The sequence below is a fragment of the Lactuca sativa genome, chromosome 6, assembly GCF_002870075.4.
Source record: "Lactuca sativa cultivar Salinas chromosome 6, Lsat_Salinas_v11, whole genome shotgun sequence".
NCBI classification, from domain to species: Eukaryota; Viridiplantae; Streptophyta; class Magnoliopsida; order Asterales; family Asteraceae; genus Lactuca; species Lactuca sativa.
This window is the reverse complement of record NC_056628.2, coordinates 190,437,236-190,457,610: the sequence shown is the minus strand read 5'-3', so window position 1 is coordinate 190,457,610 and position 20,375 is coordinate 190,437,236. Positions and strand designations below refer to the sequence as shown.

Sequence of the window (20,375 nt, the reverse complement as noted above, 5' to 3'; positions counted from 1 at the left end):
TCTTAGCTTTTTATAAATTTGTTTGATATTTTTTGTTATAACAACGTTATAAATTATATTATTAAATAAAATATAATACAACATTTTTTAATATAACAAAACAATTTATTTTTATTTTTATTATAATGTATTTCTGTTATATCTTTTTGTTAAAATAACTTTAAATTATTACAAAGCATTGAAAAATTTTAAATAAATTTTAAACAATTATACTATTTAAAATATCGCTAAACAAGTACATTAAGTAAACATACATAAAGTTGAAACAATTAAAATGAATTAAAAATAGCTAAACTCAAGCTTACATATATAAAACTTTAACCTTAAATTTGATACTATTGAACAATATAACATTATTTTGGTGTTATACTATCCACAACATGAAATTTAATGTTCAGTTTGAGATGACATAAACAAACTACTTTTTAACAAATTTTAACTATATATATATATATATATATATATATATATATATATATATATATATATATATATATATATATATATATATATATATATATATATATATATATACTTTGTGTGATGTTAATAGATGCAGTATATATAAAAGCCCCTTGTGTGGAAATAAAAAGTAAAAACGCACATGATTGATATGATTTTAAGAAAAAAGGCATTATGTTACAAAAAGGTGTCTGCCTCTAGATAGATACATTTGACATTTTTGTTATCATACACTAGTGTACCAACTTGTTTCCTACATTCATATATTAAAACAAAATTTTATCATTCTTTTTCTTACCATCATCATCTTTAGTGATGATTATACTTACTAATTTACATGGTTCGGCTTCCTCCAACATCTTAACGACTGTTCTCATGGTTGGCCTAAGTGCCGGAAGCCTTGATGTGCACAAAATCGCGATCTTCAATACCTTTATGGTATCCTCTTTGTAAAGATCGGGGATACTTGAATCAACAAGACTTAACACGGTTTCTTTGTTCTTCAATTTACTGCATACCCAATACACTATATCCTTATTTTCACCATATTCAGACTCCATAGGTTTTTTACCGGTCACAAGCTCCATTAACACTACTCCAAAGCTGTACACATCGCTTTTTTCGTTCACTTTGTACGTGTACCCGTATTCTGTTCAATATAAACACAAAATCTTGTTAATATAAAAACTAGAGATGTTATACCTAGGTTTGCTCTAATACCATGTTAGATATATAGAGTTTTTCTTTTTATAATAATTATTATGGAGAGACAAAAGACTAAAATATATATAGATTTTAACAAAACTGTGTCTAGCTGATGTTAGACTCCTGAGAGAAGGCTTACCGGGAGCGATGTAACCATGTGTTCCAGCGATCACATGAGTAGAACCATGAGTGGAATCGGTTTGAACAATCTTTGCAAGTCCAAAATCCGCAATTCTTGGCTTCAAATGCTCATCCAAGAGTATATTACTTGACTTGACATCTCTATGAATCACTGGTTTTTCACATCCGTGATGCAAATACTCTAAACCTTTTGCAGCTCCAACAGCTATCCCGTATCTTGTTTCCCAATCAAGTCCGAGTTTCTTACTCGTGTGTAACCGATCCCAAAGGCTTCCATTAGGCAGATACTCATACACCAATAAGTTCGATTCCTCACTTGTAATACTACAATACAATTTCACAACATTTACATGTCTTATCGAGCTTAATGTTTCCACCTCCGTATCGAATTCCGACGAATCTTGTTTGCCGGAATGCTTTCTTTTCCGGTGAACGGAATCGGAATTCCGGATGTGTTTTACCGCCAATTCCACCCCGTTTTTTAATGACGCGCGGTAGACTTGGCCGGAACCGCCCTTTCCGATCAAATTCTGTTCTTTAATCGAATCAAGAATGTCATCTTCCACGAAGCCTAATACATGAAATGATTTTACATTCCATGAATCCTCTTTCAACGAACGAGATTGATCATCCTTTTGATTTTTGTTCTTCAAGTAACAGAAGTATGCAAGGAAAACGAGAACAATAGCTGAGGCAATTGAGAAGCAAGTGATTGCTGTCCGGAGTACGCTAGACGTGCCACGGGAATCTGAAGAACATCGCCGGAAATAGCTCACTTTTTGGCTGCAAAGACCAGGATTTCCGGCGAAGCTTCCATTGTAGGCCTCGATAGAGAGAGATTCTGGTATTGCGCCGGCTAACTTATTGTGGGATAGGTCTAAAAGACTTAGCCTCGGAGATGATAAGCTAGATGGAATTTGACCGGAGAGTTGATTACAGGATAGATTTAACGAGTTAAGCGTCGGTAACCACCCTAAAGCTGCTGGGATTTGGCCGGAAAATGAATTATACGCCATGTTTATGTCTGTTAGCGAAGCACATGAATGTAACGATTTTGGAATCTCGCCGGAGAACTTGTTGTTATCAAAATGAAGGCTGGTCAGTTGGGTTAATTCTCCAATGGTTGCTGGGACTTTGCCGGAAAATTGGTTGTGACTTAAGTCGATCATGTTTAAGGATGTAGCCTTTGAAATCTCCGGTGGCAATTCGCCGGATAATCGATTGTGAGTAGCGAATATCTGCGCCAATGTTTTTGCATTCGCGATGTCCGATGTAATGCCTCCTTCCAAATCGTTCGTGGCAATATCAATGATCTCAGCATTAGGAAGCCCCCATATTCCACTAGGTACAACACCGGAAAGCATGTTGTTGCTCACTCGAAACCGTGTCAGCGTCTTACAGTCAGAATAACTCGCCGGAATTTCGCCAGTGAAATTGTTTTGAAGGATAAGGAGCTCCGTCATCTTCCCGTTCTTGCACATGTTGGGAGGAATTTGTCCGGAGAGGAAGTTTTCCGACACGTCAATGAAGTTGAAGTCAGACAAGGAGCCGAGTTGCGGAGGAAGTTTCCCAGTGAGCTGATTCCGATACAAAGACAAGTTCACCAGTTGCTTGAACTCGCCTAGCTCCGGCGGAATCTCTCCCGATAACTCATTTTCAAACAATTGTAAGCTCTTAAGCTTATTCAGATACCTTATCTCAGAGAGATCACCTTCGAGATAGTTGGTGGAAGCATCGAAGAACTGGAGATTCGTTAAGTTACGTAATCCCACCGGAAGTGTTCCGGTCAGGTTGTTGGCCCAAAGCTGAAGCATCCATAGCTTCACTAGCTTGCTGATTTCCTTTGGAATCTCTCCGGTAATATAATTGGACGAAATCTCGAAGTTAATAAGCTCCTTAAGATCCCCAATACCAGCCGGAATCTCACCTCCGATGCTACAATTCGCCATGTACAACCAATTCAAATTTAGCAGTTTCAAAACTTGTTTCGGGAACGGAGTTTGATCAAACAGATTGTCTCCGATGCTTAGAACAACCAACTTCGTCATATTTTCCAGTGAACTCCACGGGAAAGTTCCTGAGAATTCGTAATAGTTAGTTTCATAACAAATTCAAAAAAAAAATGTCTGCAAAAGAATGAATTTATCATGCATTTTAGCAAATTTCCTCACCAATTCACGAAACAAAACGAAATTATCCAACATTTCTGTAAACCTTTACAAAAGTACCTGAAAATCCGCTGTTATTGACGTAGAGATACAAAAGTCCGTTCATGGAAGATATATCAGGAATAGGACCGGAGAAGATATTGTTTCCGAGATCCAAATAAGTCAACTTCGAGCACTTGTTGAGGTCTTCTGTAACGCTTCCATTCAAATAATTAAAACCGAAGGCAAGCTTCTCCAACGATTGGAGTTGACATATCGAATCAAAAGGAATCGAACCAGCAAGATTCTGATGCGAGAGGTCGATTTCCTTAACCGAAGATCCAGAATCATCACAAGTGATTCCCGTAAAGTTACAAACCGAATTATCCGATCTCCATGAATCAAATACTTTTGTATCAGATTCCGCTAAAGCGGTTTTGAGATTCAACAGGAATTCAAGTTCGTCGGAGCTGACGGAAGAGATAAATCCGATGAGGAGAAGTAGGAAGAAGTGGTTTCTCCGGTACGTGGTGTTGGCCATTTCCGGCGACATGATAATGGGATGAGGAGGAAACGGTTTCTTTTTTACGATAATAAGTTATAACCATGTGTCACACTGTATTTATACAATATAAAAATATTTAATAATTCGATTGCTTCCAAAATTTGTATATAATGATGTATGCATATTGTTGAGATTCTCAACGTTAGATATATATAATATCTAAAATGGTTATAAAAATAAAATTAAAAGGTTTAATCACATATAATTTTGTTAATTTTTATAATTTTAAATATATAATATTTATAGGTTTATAGTTATAATATTGATTCTGACCCTTAACTCTTTAAATTTTATTTGTTCTTTTATGTTATCCATGTTTAAAAAAATGACAGAAATGGAATAAATTGGCAGGTTTGGTTTTGCCTGCATGCAATTGAAATGTTTTTGGTCGAAAACAAAATTGAAAGGAAAAAAGAATGCATTGGTAATTAATTAAATGGCATTTTTTTTTAATAAAATGGGTTCTCTTTATGTTTGGATTATGGTATTGCACAACACACCAATAGCAGGAAGAAGTTTGAATATGCAGCGTTTTATGTCTACTATAATCGAAAGAAGAAGAATATAGAATAGCTAACCTGAATTTGAATTTGTGATATGCAATTGAAACAGGAAGATGAGGAACTATAGCCGAATACAATTAATGGTTATTGCTGTAAACATTGAGGTATATATAGGGGGATTATATGCATCACCTCCCCATTCGTAATTATTAACTTTTTATTGAATTTATAATATTAGATCCGTGTACTATAAAAGTTTATTAAAAATAAAAAGTTAATATCAATATATAACATTAAACATTTTATAAAATAACTAAAAAAAGATAAAACATCAATGAATTTGTAACATTTAGGTGAATTTTTTCTCAAATTAATAAAATAACAACCTTTCATGAATAGAATGAAAACCTTTTATATATATATATATATATATATATATATATATATATATATATATATATATATATATATATATATATATATATATATATATATATATATAACTGGAAATTTAATGTAAGAATGAAAAAACCTCAAAAAATCGCAAGTAGAAAATAAAAAAAAAACAAAAAAACAAAAAAACATGTGACAAAATGAAAAGAAGAAGACATATGACAAAAAAAAACATTTATTTATTAGTTATAAATATAAATTTAAATAAAAAGTTAGTAATATACTTGAGGTTACGACATAACTTGTTGTTCGTTTATGTGTCATGTCTATATAAAACTTTTATTGTTTAATTAATGAAATAATCATAAAAAAGAAGTTTTTATGTATCTCTTCTCAATTCTTAGTGTTAACTTTTTTGTTTAAAATATTGTTGTTTTATTATTTTCATTCAGTCTATTTTTATATTATTATTATTATTATTTGTTTTAATTATCTTTGTGTTATTTTTTCGGCCACATTATCCTATATATTTTTTTCGTTACGATTATCCCAATTATTTTTTGAGTACCAAGTGTTATCTTTCATACATACTAGCATTGTGTTATTTTTTTCATTCGGTTTATTCATATGTTGTTTTTTTTTGTTCAAGCTATTCTTATGTTAATTTTTTTGTTTGAACAATCTTTATTTATTTTTTCGATCAGATTTTTCATATGTTATTTTTTTCGTTTGGACTATCTGTGTGTTATTGTTTTCGTTCAGATTATCTTTGTGTTATTTTCTTGTTTGAACTATCTATGTTTTATTTTTTCATTATGACTATTCATGTGTTATTGTTTCGTTTCGACTATCTATGTGTTATTTTTTCATTCCGATTATACATATGTTACTTTTTTGTTTGCACTATCTTTGTGCTATTTTTTCGATCGACCTATCCTTGTGTTATTTTTTTTGTTCTTACCATCGTTATGTTATTTTTTTCATTCGAGCTATCTCTATGTTATTTTTTTCGTTTAGACTATCCACATATTATTTTTTTCGTTGGACTATCTTTGTGTAATTATTTTGTTCGGATTATCATTATGTTATTTATCTATTCGGACTATCCATGTTTTATTATTTTTTTGGGCTATCTTTGTGTTATTTATCCATATGCATTTTACGTATTGATATACTTGTATATTGTGCACTAACAGGGGTCTGGGGGCAGCGCCCCTGGGAGCGGGGTCATATAACCGTTTTGATGGTCATTTTCCTTGAGATTCGTTTTATGACATGTTTGTTAGTTTTTATAATAGTTTGTAATTGTTTAGTGACAGTTTCCCGACAGTAATCATATAGCCGTTTTTTGGTCATTTTCTGGTACACTTCTTGAAGAACATCTCACATACATTCTCTGATTTCGTATCTCTAAATTTCATCCAACTGAGTATTCGATCTGTAAAATCGAAATATTTCAATTTGATAGTGAATCATAATTTTCAGAGAATCCAAGCAACCTCTTCATCCCCTATTTCTAAGGGAGGAGGGAGTTGTTCCCACTGAACCCACTAAACCCATTCCCACATCAGTTTTCCTCTTTAATTTTTCTTTATCTTTCCCAACCGTCAACACATGGAAATCCTATCTTTCTCAACCCACTCAATTAAAAAAAAAATACTAAACAACTAAGGTACAAGTCTTAAAACACATGGTACAAGAGAAAATGAGAGAGAAAGTAGATAAAGAGGATGAAGTGAGTTCGTGAAATCAATTAAACAACCCGCCGAAGAGGGAGTGGTACCGGCGGTAACTCTTTTGCTAATTAAGATTTTACCTTGATTATTTTGTATATTTTTTTAATTGAGTGGGTTGACTGGGTTGAGAAATATAGGATTTCCATGTGTTGTGGGTTCGGAAAGATAAAGAAAAATCAAAGAGAAAAGCTGATTGTCAGTGAGTTCAGTGGATTCGGTGGGTTCAATGGGAACGACTCCCTCCTCCTTAACGCTTGTCTCACAAACGAAAAGTTATATATATATATATATATATATATATATATATATATATATATATATATATATATATATATATATATATATATATATATATATATATATATATATATATATATATATATATATATATATATATATATATATATATATATATATATATTAGTATTAGCCTGTTAGTAGATGACATGTAAATAAAAACTCTTCAAAGTCAGTAAGTAAGTCGCTATTCATTAATGATTATTTTGCTGGACCGATAGTCCATCGAGTCCATTTGGCGGGCACCCCACCAATTGCTCTTGCTCTTACTTGTGAGTGACATGTATTTGATAATGTTAATATTGTATTAGCACAAAAGACGAAGATTCATCAATGTATAGTAGCATGTGTCGTACATAGTGATATTAAAGTTTATTTTGATAAACTCTACTATCCCTTGGGCTTTTGTAGAACTATTTTATATAATATTTTTTCTATTCATTGAGAAGAATATTATTGATTTTAAAGATAGTTCTTTTAACAAACTACCCTTGAGTTTGACCTGTCTTTCGATAATTACGTATACATTCGTCAACACTACATATAATTTTGGTGAATAAAGATAATAAAAGTTAGTTTTACAAGGACAAAATTATTTCCAATATTTTTAAAAGAAAATGGAAATCGAACCAAAAAGGGTCATCCAAGATATGACTCTAGAGAAAAAGAGAGAAAGAACCACGAAGATCGCACAAGACCACACCACTTTTCCATTGCAAAGTTAATAAAACAAAACAATATTTTTAATAATAATTATTATTGTCCTTTATTAGTGCATCCAGACAACTATGAAATACACATCATACTTCCATATCCTTTCGCTTTCAATAATAGAGGAGAAAGTTAAAAATATAGTTAATTAATTAAATGTTTGGGTGTATATAGATATAAGTCGGTGACGATGCGATTGAAAGCCGCCCTCATTGACTTGGTTGTTCTCTTTTGCACATTTCATCGAACAGGTGGTGGCTATTGGATATGATTTGTGTGGTCACCCAATGCCACTATTTACAAATGGTATCGAAATCTTTTTTTTTTTTTTTGGAACAAAATAAATCACCTGACTAAATTGTAAGCTTAATCTTATGACCAATTAAATTTAATTAAGTTTCTTCCATATATTTTCTACTCAACCAACATTAAAGTCCATTTAATTTTTAAGTCCACTTCCAAGAGGCACTTTGATATGAAATTCTAGAGTGTTATCATTTAGACCCTACCTCTACTACTTCCATTTAAATCCTAATCATGTTACCACTTGAAACTAATGTTCCATTTTCAAGTGTCATATCACCAAGATACAGTTGTGGTAGCATGGTAACAATTGGATAGAGAAAAAAATAAATAACTTTTTACTTTTCCTTCTTACCTACATTTCTATCTATTTAAAATTGTGAATAAAATGTTACTGGAAAAATAAAACTGACATTTACTAATGCAGAGCATATTGAGAATTTAGAAGAAAAAACGTTTATAAATGGAGAAAGACATAAGAGGCAAAAATATGTCCAACTTGAAATATACATTACTTTGTTTTGTAAGAAGTTTCTTGACCCACTTTATATAGATCGAAAACTCTCAACTTTTCAAACCTAATTTTATTGTTTTGATCCATAATTTTGAATTTCCATTGGTCTTGAGTCATTTCTCAATTTAAATTATTTTATAAAATTATGCTTTTATCATAGATCACATGATTCATTATACATTTCACTTGATTACTTTGCCATCAATTTCTATTGATGAAAATTGACAATACCTATCAAATTCAGAACCACCATAAAAGAATGTAAGCTCTTAAAACCATCTTAAAACCAATAAATTTCTCTCTTTTATGAAACTGTAAATACTATCTATGTTGTTTATTTTGGTTATACTTCATTTAAACAAAAAATAAATATACAAAGTGTTGAAAATCCAAAAATGATTTTAGAAATCTAGGTGTTTCGATTGGTTGGATTTATTGAAAGTCGTGATACATTTTCAGATAGAAATATTTTATTGGTATAATCGAAAATTCAATTGGATAAAACTCAATATTCTTAAACAAAGAATGATAAGTGTATGATTCTTATGCACCATATTCGAATGACCGAATACGGAAAGATAACCAAAGGTTTGAGGTGGCCAAAAAACTGTCATATACAGTTACAAAACCACATATAATTGTTATAAAACCGGGTCTATAAATATAGTCAAAAACCTTGGACCCTCTCAGAGGTTGCCACCCCTTTGACCCCACTAGGGTCGCTGTCCCAGGGCCCCCGTCCCCTAACTACCAATATATTTTCAAATCATAATAAATTCAAACAATTGTGCATTCCGTATCCTATTTACTTGTTCGATATTTATTAAGATTACATTAGTCAACTAGTTCATCCTATTACACTTTAATAATATTGATGATACAAATTACCAACACACAACGAGATACTTATAAATTAAGAGTTGTTGAAAAAAAATAAGAGAAATGACTTCAGATGATTACAATCTTTTTTGGATGGTCAAAAAATATCATTCAACTTTTTTCTTGCTTATTATTCAAATTAACTTGCTAATTTGATAAAACAAATACCATTATTACTATATTAGCAGGTGTCCCAGGTTTCCTCAAAAAAAAGTTGATGTAGTAATTACGTAGGATAACTAATGTCTTAAATGGTAATTAACGTTTCCAGTTGATCAAAAATACCAACAAATTTTATAAATATAAAAAACCCATTTTTTACTCTTTACATTACTCACATACACACACACACACTCTCTTTCTTTCTCTCTCTCTCTCTCTCTCTCTCTATATATATATATATATATATATATATATATATATATATATATATATATATATATATATAGGGAAAAAGGAATATACATTACAGCCCCACTTAAGCTTAGGTACTAAACATCTTGAAAATACATTGTTTTACTATATAAAGATTACGGTTAATGAATTCACGATTAATACTTCAAGATGTAAATTCAAGATTGGCACAATATGGTTTAGGGTTTAGAGTTTAGAGTTTAGGTTTATGTTAAGGGTTTAGGGTTTAGGGTTAAGGTTTAGGGTTTAGGATTTAGGGTTAGGGTTTAGGGTTAGGGTTTAGGGTTTAGTGTTTAGATTTAGGGTTTAGGGTTTAGCTTTAGTGTTTAGGGTTTAGGTTTTGGTTTAGGGTTTAGTAATGTTCACTTGGATGAAGTAATAAACGATAATTAGGGAAAGAAAATGGAGATGATAAAACGATAATGAAAGAAAGGAATGTTATGGAGAATGATATATTTACCAAGTGAAACCAAACCGGGTATATTTAGCATGTTAAAACGACATATTTTAGAGGTTTAGTACCTAAGCTTAGGTGAGGCTGTAATGTATATTCCTTATCCCCATATATATATATATATATATATATATATATATATATATATATATATATATATATATAGAGAGAGAGAGAGAGAGAGAGAAGTAAGTTCAAATAAAAACAACAAATAGTGTGAAAACGTAAAAGCACTATGTTTATTATATTATTTTGTAATAAATGTTGTATATGCGTATTGTTGAAGTAATTTTAATATGAATATTAATATTTGATTATTCATATATTCATTAGAATGTTATTATCTATATCTATATCTATCTATCTATATCTTATAAAGCTATCATTTTTTTCTTGAACCTCATGCATTTTAAACTCCCATGCATTTTTATTTCACCACATTTATTTGAAACTCCCATAACTTTTCAGTTTCTTTCTAATAATAATTATAAGTTGGTTAATAAGGTTAAATAAATATCAAACCTAAAGTATAATCATATATAAACTAAATTTCAATATTAAAATAATATATTTACTTCTACTTATAAAGTTATGTTTTTAACTTTTAACATATTATACTTAATAATTAGTTTTAATATATTGTTGGATGTAAACCGATATTAATCAATAACCAAAATCATTAACAAAATAAAACAATTACTAATGGATACCCAATGATTTGAAAAATGCATTAACCAATTGTAATGTTTATGTGGTTCAACTTTATGTCATTATTCGTCAATGAATAAAAGAATAGTCACATGTTAAAACTAAAAATAGAATTTGCTACAAAAATGCACATACATGAATTTATAATAGAACTAGGTGAATACTCGCACGTTGCGCAGAAACACCTATATAGTTTAAGTCTTTACAAATATATGTTTTTTTTAAATATAACAATAATGTTGTTGTTAAATTTGATATAATGATTCGTATACTAAATTGATATAATATATTGATTATTTTGAATTATATGATAATATATAAATCTTTTATAACTAAATTATCTCAATCGCTTGAATGACTTCTACTCGCGAGTTACACATGAATAAAATTAAATATAATATATGGTTTAATGTTATTTATAGTTATTGTTATTGTTAATAAAGTTTTTAAAACTTATTTGCCTAATGTTTTAATTTCTATCATTATAATTATTTAAAACATCAAACATTGTTTTTTGATTTTAAAGGTAACAATATAATCATTTATATATAATTATTTTCAAGTATTGTCATTGTAAGTTATTTTAAGCTACTTATTTGAAAACTTTTAATGATTATAAAAATATCTTTAGCAAATATTTTAGTAAAATTGATATTACAATTTAGTTTTTGCATTTATCACTACAATTTATCACTTTTAACTATTTACAAAATATTCTTTGGTTTTTTAAGTGGAACTAAAATTTATATTTAAGTTGACAATGTAATGTTATATTTAAATTAACAAATTAAGTATTTTGTCTATACTGTTCAAAAGTTGTAGCTTTAAACTGATAATTGTTTACATACAACAACATTTTAAATCTAATAAATTAAATGTAATATGTTAAAGGTTAAAGACATAACTTTATAAGTTGAAGTAAAGATATTATTCTAAAACTGAAATTTAGTTTATTTATGATTATACTTTAGAATTGAAATTTATTTAATCTTATTAACCAACTTATAATCATTATTAGAAAGACACTACTATTTATCACTTTTAACTATTTACAATATATTTTTTGGGTTGTTTAAGGTAAACAAAAATTTATATTTAAGTTGACCATGTAATGTTATATTTAAATTAATAATTTAACTATTTTATACAAATTGTTCCAAAATTGTATCTTTAAAATGATAATCATTATTCATAATGTCAAAAATAAATACAAAAGAAAAATATTGTTATTGTTAAAAAAAATGAAAATACATAGTACATTGCTATAAAAGGACATAAGTTTTGCTTCTATAAAAGTAAAAAGTAGAAAGTTTGTCATTATTTATTAAATCCTCCAAAACCGATACAAGACTCCCCTTTCTTCTCACACGTCTTGTTCTCTACTTTCGTTATCTACAACTGGAAAATAGCCGAAGGTCCTCCCCACTACTATCTCCAACTGTCGCCACCCTCCACATCGTCATGTTCAACCATCTCTATCGAATGTGTGTGTTTCGTGTTGGATCTATATGACCAAGAATCATTATGGAGTGATATTGCTAATAATATATGATCCTATAGGGTCACACCTTTATCAAGTTGACACATTTTGTATATTTATTATTAATATGATTATTAATAAATAATATCAATTCTTTTATTTTAATTTCGGAATAATTATTGTTTTATGAAAATAATAATTATAGGAGAGTACTACTAGTTATTATTTCATATGGTATGAATTAATAAGTTATGCAGAATATTTTAGACTAGTTGGATTCTTTTGTCTTTTACCTAAAGACAAAGTTTATATTTTATAAACTTGGAGTTTATAAAAAATAAAGAATCTTACTTTTAAAAGGCATAATGATGGTGTGGACGGTTGTTTTTCAACCTTCCAGTTTTGTCCCTCATGCTTCTAAAGACTATCATTACTTTAGATTAATGGTTAGACCTTACTTTCATGGGCTATATATATAAGATATGTACGAGGCTTGCATTTTTGCAAGAGTAAAGCTTTTCTTCTTCCTCTCTTTTCTCTCTAAAACCGTGGGTTCTTCTTCTCTTCTTCGTCTCTCTCTTTTGAAGTTAGTTTGGCGTTTAGAAGACCTCTTGAGTTGTTCCCTTTAGTGCTTAATTGAGTTAAGCACTTAAAGGCTTTAAACACTCAAGAATACAAGAAAGAACTAACATTCCAAGTGTCTTACTCTTAATGGTGGATACTTGTGGAGAAGATCATACACTTTGATCTTTTGTTATCTTCATCAACACCCGAAAACCAAGTGGGTTCAAAGGATTTAATGTTTATCTCTAAAACATCCTATGATTGGTTTTATTTCATTCTAACCTCTATAAATGGATCCATGATGGTTCGGTTTTGTTATGAACTAAAAATAAATTTGTTATTTTAAAAGTCTTCCGTTGCCATTTTTGTGAAAAGCAAACTTTTATTTCGTATCAAAACCCAACATTTCGATGCTTCGATTTACAAGTAACAGAAGCTAAGCAACTGATTTGGGATCAATTAACCGATAAAGATGATACCAGCTCACCGTTTTCTTCTGTTCTCTGACGATGACGAGTGTATGTAACCGATCCAAGCGAATTTCATTTTAGTTTTGTCTGTTTAGTACAAATTTTGTTCGATTGATCAGTGACTGATGTATCGCCTGATTAGTTCCCTTACCAATTGGAAAGGTGTACCGAATGTACCTTACATGGAGTTGATATTCTGTTGTTGTTTTTGTTTTCCCCATTCTATTTTCTCTCTTAATTTTTTCATCAAGTTCATAACTTTTACTCTACTCCTTGTTCAACAAAAGTTTTTATTGGATGCAGCCTCTTGCTCCACTCCAATTCCTCGGGTCTGACCGTATGTCTCTTAAAGAAGAATATCATATACAGATTATATGGATTTGCTCGGTATTGATTCTTGAAATTCAAACTTTGTCTTGCAAAGTTTTGTAAGTTTTTGAGAATCTTTTTCGTCAAAATTCAACATCGTAATAGTAAAAAGGGAAAAGAACAATGATATTTTCTATTATAGTTACTCATCCTTACACACATTAAATGATAACAAAGAACCAAATAATTTAGAAAAACATTCAATTTACGAATTGAAGGTCCATTTGTGACTCAGGAGGAGAATATAGTTTTTTATTTTGTTGAAGCAATGAATTATGTTCTTGCTAAAAAACCATAAGCATCAGGATGATATTGCCAGCCTTCTTGGAGGAATAATTCAGGTTTGATAGTTTGACGGAAAGTAGTACTTGACTACATTTTGTTTTGTAAAATCTCAATCTTTGTAAATCCGTTTGGCCAAACAAATTTTGATATCAGTTGTAGTGACTTTCAAAGGATTAGGTTTTTTCGTTTGTTGTTATTCATCATTCTATTAATATTTAACAATTATCAAGATTTTATGCAAAAATAACAACTAAGTCCTCTTTCAAAAAATAATAACATCTATTTTCTATAACTATTTTGGATGCAACCGGAATAAAATTTGGAGGTTATTAAGGTAATAAGTTTCAACCACAATCTTTTCTGGAATCACCATATATTTTTTTAGGGTAAAAGAAATATTAGGTTGTTGGGTCAACAAGAGTAGGATTATTGTTCAACATCGCGCTTCCATTTTCTTAAAAATTACCCAGTTATAGCATTACTCAACCAATTTCTCTCTAATTAAGACATTGTACTTTGAAACTCTACCATTTTGAATGATATAATGATATTTATTACATTTTTCATATTTAGGTGGTAAATGAACTAATAACAATTTAGTTTGAATTTAAACATTTCTTTTTGTTTTCTGTAATTTGTTTTGAATTTTTTTTTACCAAATGGTTGATTTTTTTTGTAACATATGGTTGTTTTGACTGCTTCGGAATTGTAAAAAAGGCTCAGGAGCTTATGGTTATTTTTTGGAGCCACCATGGTGGATTGACATGTTCATTAGTAAGCTTTGTCATTTATTTTATCCTTAGATTGATATATTGGTGTGATTCTTTTGCTTGTCTATATTCTTTACCTAAAACATAAATGAACTTCTTGCAGATACAGTTTGAGCAGGAATTAGCTGCATATGCAATTTCCCTGTCTTTGAAGTCTTTTAAAAGGTATGTAGATAAGACTTCTTACATAATTTCTTTTAATTTTAATAATTTTAGATATAATAAATGCAATTGTTAGAAACATAACGATCTCATCAAAAATGTTGCTAAGTCAGAAGTGGCATTTGTAACAAATGTGTACTCTATGGTGGTAATAACAAGTAAGAGCCCTTTTAGTTAAAGCACATATTTAATAATTGGTGCTATATACTAATATTTTGTCTTCATAAAGTGTAACTCATTATTTATTTTTTGTAACATAGCAATGCACATGGATTGGAAATATCTATTGATGAAGCTCTCGTTCCTTGCCCTTTTCAACAAGGTAATATATTAACAATATATGCCCTTTTCAACAAGGTAATATATTAACAATATATTTATCTGTGAAAATAAAAATGTTACAACTAGCATTTTAAGGCCATGATTTCCTATCCATGTACAAGATAGTTCTTTGTGTAACTATGTAACGATGTGTTTAAATGCGAACCATACTTCAATGATATATCAGTATATACATACAAAACCTGAATTTAGACAAAACTCCCTCATAAAGCTCTATACCTAATCCGATAAGCTATAATCACTCAACGTTGGGGCGAGAACCTTTATTTGGGCCATAGTTGGGCCGAAAACTCTTCATCAACATAATTAGGCTGTAAACTGATGGGTTTGAGCCATAAGAACATTCCTATGTGCACATGCAAACCCTAATGCTTGGATCTAGGTTTCTCTAAAGAACATGCTTTTCATCCAAGACTTGCAAACCCTAGATCTATGATGTATAATTCGAAAAATTGACATGACAAAGTAGATCTAGATGATTACTTCTTCTTGAAAGCTTGAATCTTGTTATCCTTGGAGCTTAGAGTCACAAGTGTCACTCCTCTAATGGCTTACAAACACCAAGAAGTAAGATAATGATTTGGAGAGAGGTTGTAGGCACAAAATTGGATCTAGGAACTCCTTAGGGTTTCTGGTAGCCGATTTCTGTAGCCCCTAGGTCCTTTAAATACTTGAGCTGCTAGGGTTACAGCCTGAAACCCTAATTAGATTACTTAGGCCTTAAGCAGTCCAAGGATCCTTCTAGATTAGGGCTTGGACGAATTCATAGAGTCCATACACCTTAATTTCTTCCACCCTATGATCCATAAGGATCCACAGCCCAAAAACCAAAACATGATAAAATAGATCTTTTATCAAACATTTCATAAAGAAATACAATTTCATTTCATAATCAAAATCGGGATGTCATGTTCCGATACAGACCATAAAGCATAAACGATAACATTACAAGTCATTCAACAAATATATACATATACAGACTTGTAAACAAAACAAGCTGATGATTCATCCATCTTTATGCTCTTGCGCCACTTCCTGTAATACAAATAAACTGAGTGGGTCAGGCTTGGGAGCCTGGTGAGCATATAGGGTTTTCAACCCACAATAAATATTTATATTTAATTCAACAATCAACAATAATCCGATTACCCATTCCCGTTATCCTCACTTTACGTCCCTAAAACAACATCTATTATAAGGGACCTAATCTAGGATTTTTCATCGGGACGGACATTACTGCGAAGGGGCTTCCTTAGCAATAAATATCCTAAAGGCAACCATGAGGGGGATAGAGTAAACCAGTGAACACATCGTTCACAACACCTACAGGTTATGAGCCTACTAGTGTTCCACAGGACTGTCTAGAATGAGTCCGTGGTCGTCATCCATACTATGCTGAATGACTAGATCAACGACAACAACATCGTGGCCTCTCATCTGTTTATTACACACCAACTATCTACCCATGTTCTACCCAACATATTAGTAGATAAAAGTATACATTTTTGTACATAGTTTAAAACCTGTATAGCATGCTCAATCAATACATTTTCACATAACAGATGAGGCACACACACATAACACGTATTTCATAGAGAATAAAATCAGATCTATGAGATAGAAGAAAGTGAATATACCTTCACACATATAATCAACAAAATATACACGTAACACGTATTTCGTATAAAATACTTCATAATAATGTGTTTGAAGAAAATGACTACACACTCACTTGATCAGAAGATGATCGGGCAGCACTACGGTTTGCAAAAGTAGTGTTTCTCCGGTAGATCTGGAAGATCTTCACAAAAACCGGGCTCCTCGCGGGCATGGCTTCGGCTCGGAAATCTCACTTCTCAGGATCCTCGGGGCTACGGATCTTGCTTCGGGGCTCGGGAATGATACCGGGGCTTCGGGATATGATTGGCACACAAATTGAGGCAAAAACTAGAGAGAGGAAAGAGTTTGAACAAGAGAAAATGACTAATCTCAGTTTCTATTTATAGGCTGCTGGGTCTAGGATTACGTTGGGCGTAATTTCCAATTACGCTGGGCATCAATGTTTTAAAAAAGTGGTTTGAACCGGTCGGTCGAACCGGTTGGACCGTGAACCGGGAGAGGGAGTGGCTCAACTATTACCGGTTTTACATTGATTTCCGAAGCGGATTGAACCGACCGGTTTTTAGAAAAAACCGGTTGAACCAGTCAAAATAAACTGGTTGAACCGGTTAAACCGAATAAAAACATATGAAAAAAGGAACAATTTACATAATAAATTTTGTGATTTTTTTCAAATGTATTTAGTTTTCTCTAAATAAACACATACGATAAATGTTATAAATTCTTTTGATATGTTTGTATTAATCAAAAACAATATTTCGTTTCGGTATTATACTTTATTTTCTTTTTGACGTATATAGATTGATGTAAAACAGTAAAACTTATGGTTATGTGTTATTTTAATGTGTTTGGATTCATCTACAACTTATTTTTATGTGTATTTTTAATGTTTGAACTTGTAAATATCAAATTTATAATTTCTATATGTATATATGTGTAGGAAAATAGAAAAAAAAACATGAAAAATATAGAAACCGGTTCACCCGGCGGTTGAACCGGTTAAACCGGTTGAACCGGGAACCGATTCAATTAAAAAACCGGTTTTTAAAACATTGCTGGGCGTACTTCGACGTCACTGCATGCATCATTTGGTGACACTCGAGTATTGGTCAGGCAACTTGCACCCCTCTGAGTACGCTGGGCGTACTCAAATTACGCTCGGCGTAATTTGACTCGTCAAACTTCTAAATTGCATAACTTTCGCATACAAGCTCCGTTTTCGACGTTCTTTATATCCACGCGTATGTCAGACCATACTCTACAACTTTCATTTAGACTCCATCGGCTAATTTTGACTTTTATTTTTATTATTTATTTTAGTAGGCCGGGACAGGAAAACTTCGTTATAAATTCATAACTTCTTCGTTCGACGTCCGTTCTCGCCTAACTTTTCATCGTTTCGCTACTAACAACGAGATCTTTAATTCTCATTTAGATTGTTTCGGCTAAAAACCGCTCGATCTCAAATCGAGTATTCGGGCTGCATACTGCCAAGTCAAAACTTCAGAAAATCATAACTTCCTCATACGATGTCAGATTTGGGCGTTCTATATATATTCGGAAACCTCGTTTCGGCCACTACAACTTCTTGCAAAGATATCGGGCATATCTCACACTTTAATTTTGACGCTTATTTTATTCTTAATTCATTAAATTATAATAATTAAGAAAATAAACACATAATTCACGTAATTCACATAATTCACAAATAATACATTCTTATTATTTCAAATTGGGTTACAAAGGTTAACCTAGACTATTACATTGCTAAAAATGGCAAGCCTAGAAACATAAGCGTTACACCAAATATCACACAATTGATAGTTCTAGTCCCCTTTATTTAGTTAATCTCTTTTAGCCACAAAATTAATTCTTAATTAATTATTGTATAATATTAATTAAACTATATGATTTCTCCTTATTAATATATTAATCACATAATATATTAATAAACCATAATAACCTCTATATTTATAAATCATCCTATCATGTTGCTCTGGTGAAGGCAACCCAAAAGGACCATGCACAACCGGGTCAAGTACTTACCAGATATAGTTACGAGCTTAGACACTAATCTAACCTCCTAATGGGCCTTATTGGGCCATAAGGAATTAATTTAAGACTTAATTGGACTAATACCCTTCATGGATCATTTAATGGGCTGAGAGCCATTTATTTTGGGCCTTTAAACTGAAAACCCCCATTGGGCTTATGGTTCTTAGTTATACTTCAAAAACGAGACCAACACTTCTTTTCCTCCTCTCTCCAAATCTAAATAATACCATTAAACAAATAAAAAAGAGAGAACACGGTGGGTGTTGACTTTGGGTGACACCCGGGACCCAACTTGATATGAGTACTGCCTACCACCCCCATACTGACGGTCAAAGTGAGCGAACCATTCAAATACTGGAAGATATGCTCCAAGCTTGTGTGATATATTGTGGCAAGGCATAGGATACTCACTTTATGCTAATCGAATTCTTATACAACAACAACTAACATTAAAGTCGCTCCCTTTGAGGCCTTGTATGGTCGGAAATACAAATCACCTCTCTGTTGGGATGTGGTGGGAGACACCCAACTGGAAAGAGGGCAAATACCAAACAACACTCTCACCGGACCCGAGATCATCAGGGAAACAACTAAGAAAATTGTCCAAATCAGGGCACAGCTCCAAGCATCCCGGGATAGATAAAAGAGCTACACAGACAAAAGACGAAAGCTACTAGAGTTGCAAGTAGGGGATCGCGTGCTGCTAAAAGTCTCTCCTTGGAAAAGGATGATACATTTTAGGAATTGGAGTAAACTAAATCCACGATACATCGGACCATTCGAAATTCTTGCCAGGATCGGTCCGGTGGCCTACAAGTTGCAGCTACCCTCGGAGCTCAGCATCGTACACCATGTCTTTCACATGTCAAACCTCAAAAAGTGCCTATCGAATGAAACCCTCATTGTTCCACTCGATGAGATTGAGGTGAACAAGAATCTCATGTTCGTTGAAGAACTAGTCGAAATCATGGATAAGGAAGTGAAGCGTACGAAGCAAAGTCACATTCCTATTGTAAAAGTACGATGGAGTGCAAAACGCGGATCAGAGTTCACATGGGAACGCGAGGATCAAATGATGGAAAAGTACCCTCACCTCTTTTCTAGCCCTTAAGGATATCTCACGAAAGAATTTCAGGACGAAATTCCCTCTAACAGGGGGATGATGTCACAACTAGCATTTTAGAGCCAGGATTTCCTATCCATGTACAAGATAGTTCTTTGTGTAACTATGTAACGATGTGTTTAAATGTGAACCTGACTTTAATGATATATCAGTATATACATACAAAACTTGAATTTAGACGAAACTCCCTCGTAAAAGCTCTA

General features: G+C 31.7%; 1 protein-coding gene across 1 annotated transcript; it reads right to left on the bottom strand.

Moving 5' to 3' along the window:
• Positions 1–586: 586 nt before the first annotated feature.
• Positions 587–4,719, bottom strand: LOC111879629 (receptor-like protein kinase 7). The gene is made up of 4 exons (XM_023876091.3): positions 4,599–4,719; positions 3,537–4,071; positions 1,307–3,385; positions 587–1,111 (listed from the first exon to the last, which is right to left on the bottom strand). The coding sequence occupies exons 2-4, from the start codon at positions 4,006–4,008 to the stop codon at positions 729–731; spliced, it is 2,934 nt and encodes a 977-aa protein (XP_023731859.1). The 5' UTR covers positions 4,009–4,071; positions 4,599–4,719; the 3' UTR covers positions 587–728.
• Between the last annotated feature and the right edge of the window lie 15,656 nt (positions 4,720–20,375).

Coding starts and splice junctions, on each gene's coding strand:
- LOC111879629 (XM_023876091.3), bottom strand. CDS start 4,008: ATGTCGCCGGAAATGGCCAACACCACGTACCGGAGAAACCACTTCTTC. Junction 3,386..3,536: donor CAATAACAGCGGATTTTCAG/GTACTTTTGTAA, acceptor ACGAATTCTCAG/GAACTTTCCCGTGGAGTTCA. Junction 1,112..1,306: donor ACATGGTTACATCGCTCCCG/GTAAGCCTTCTC, acceptor TATATTGAACAG/AATACGGGTACACGTACAAA.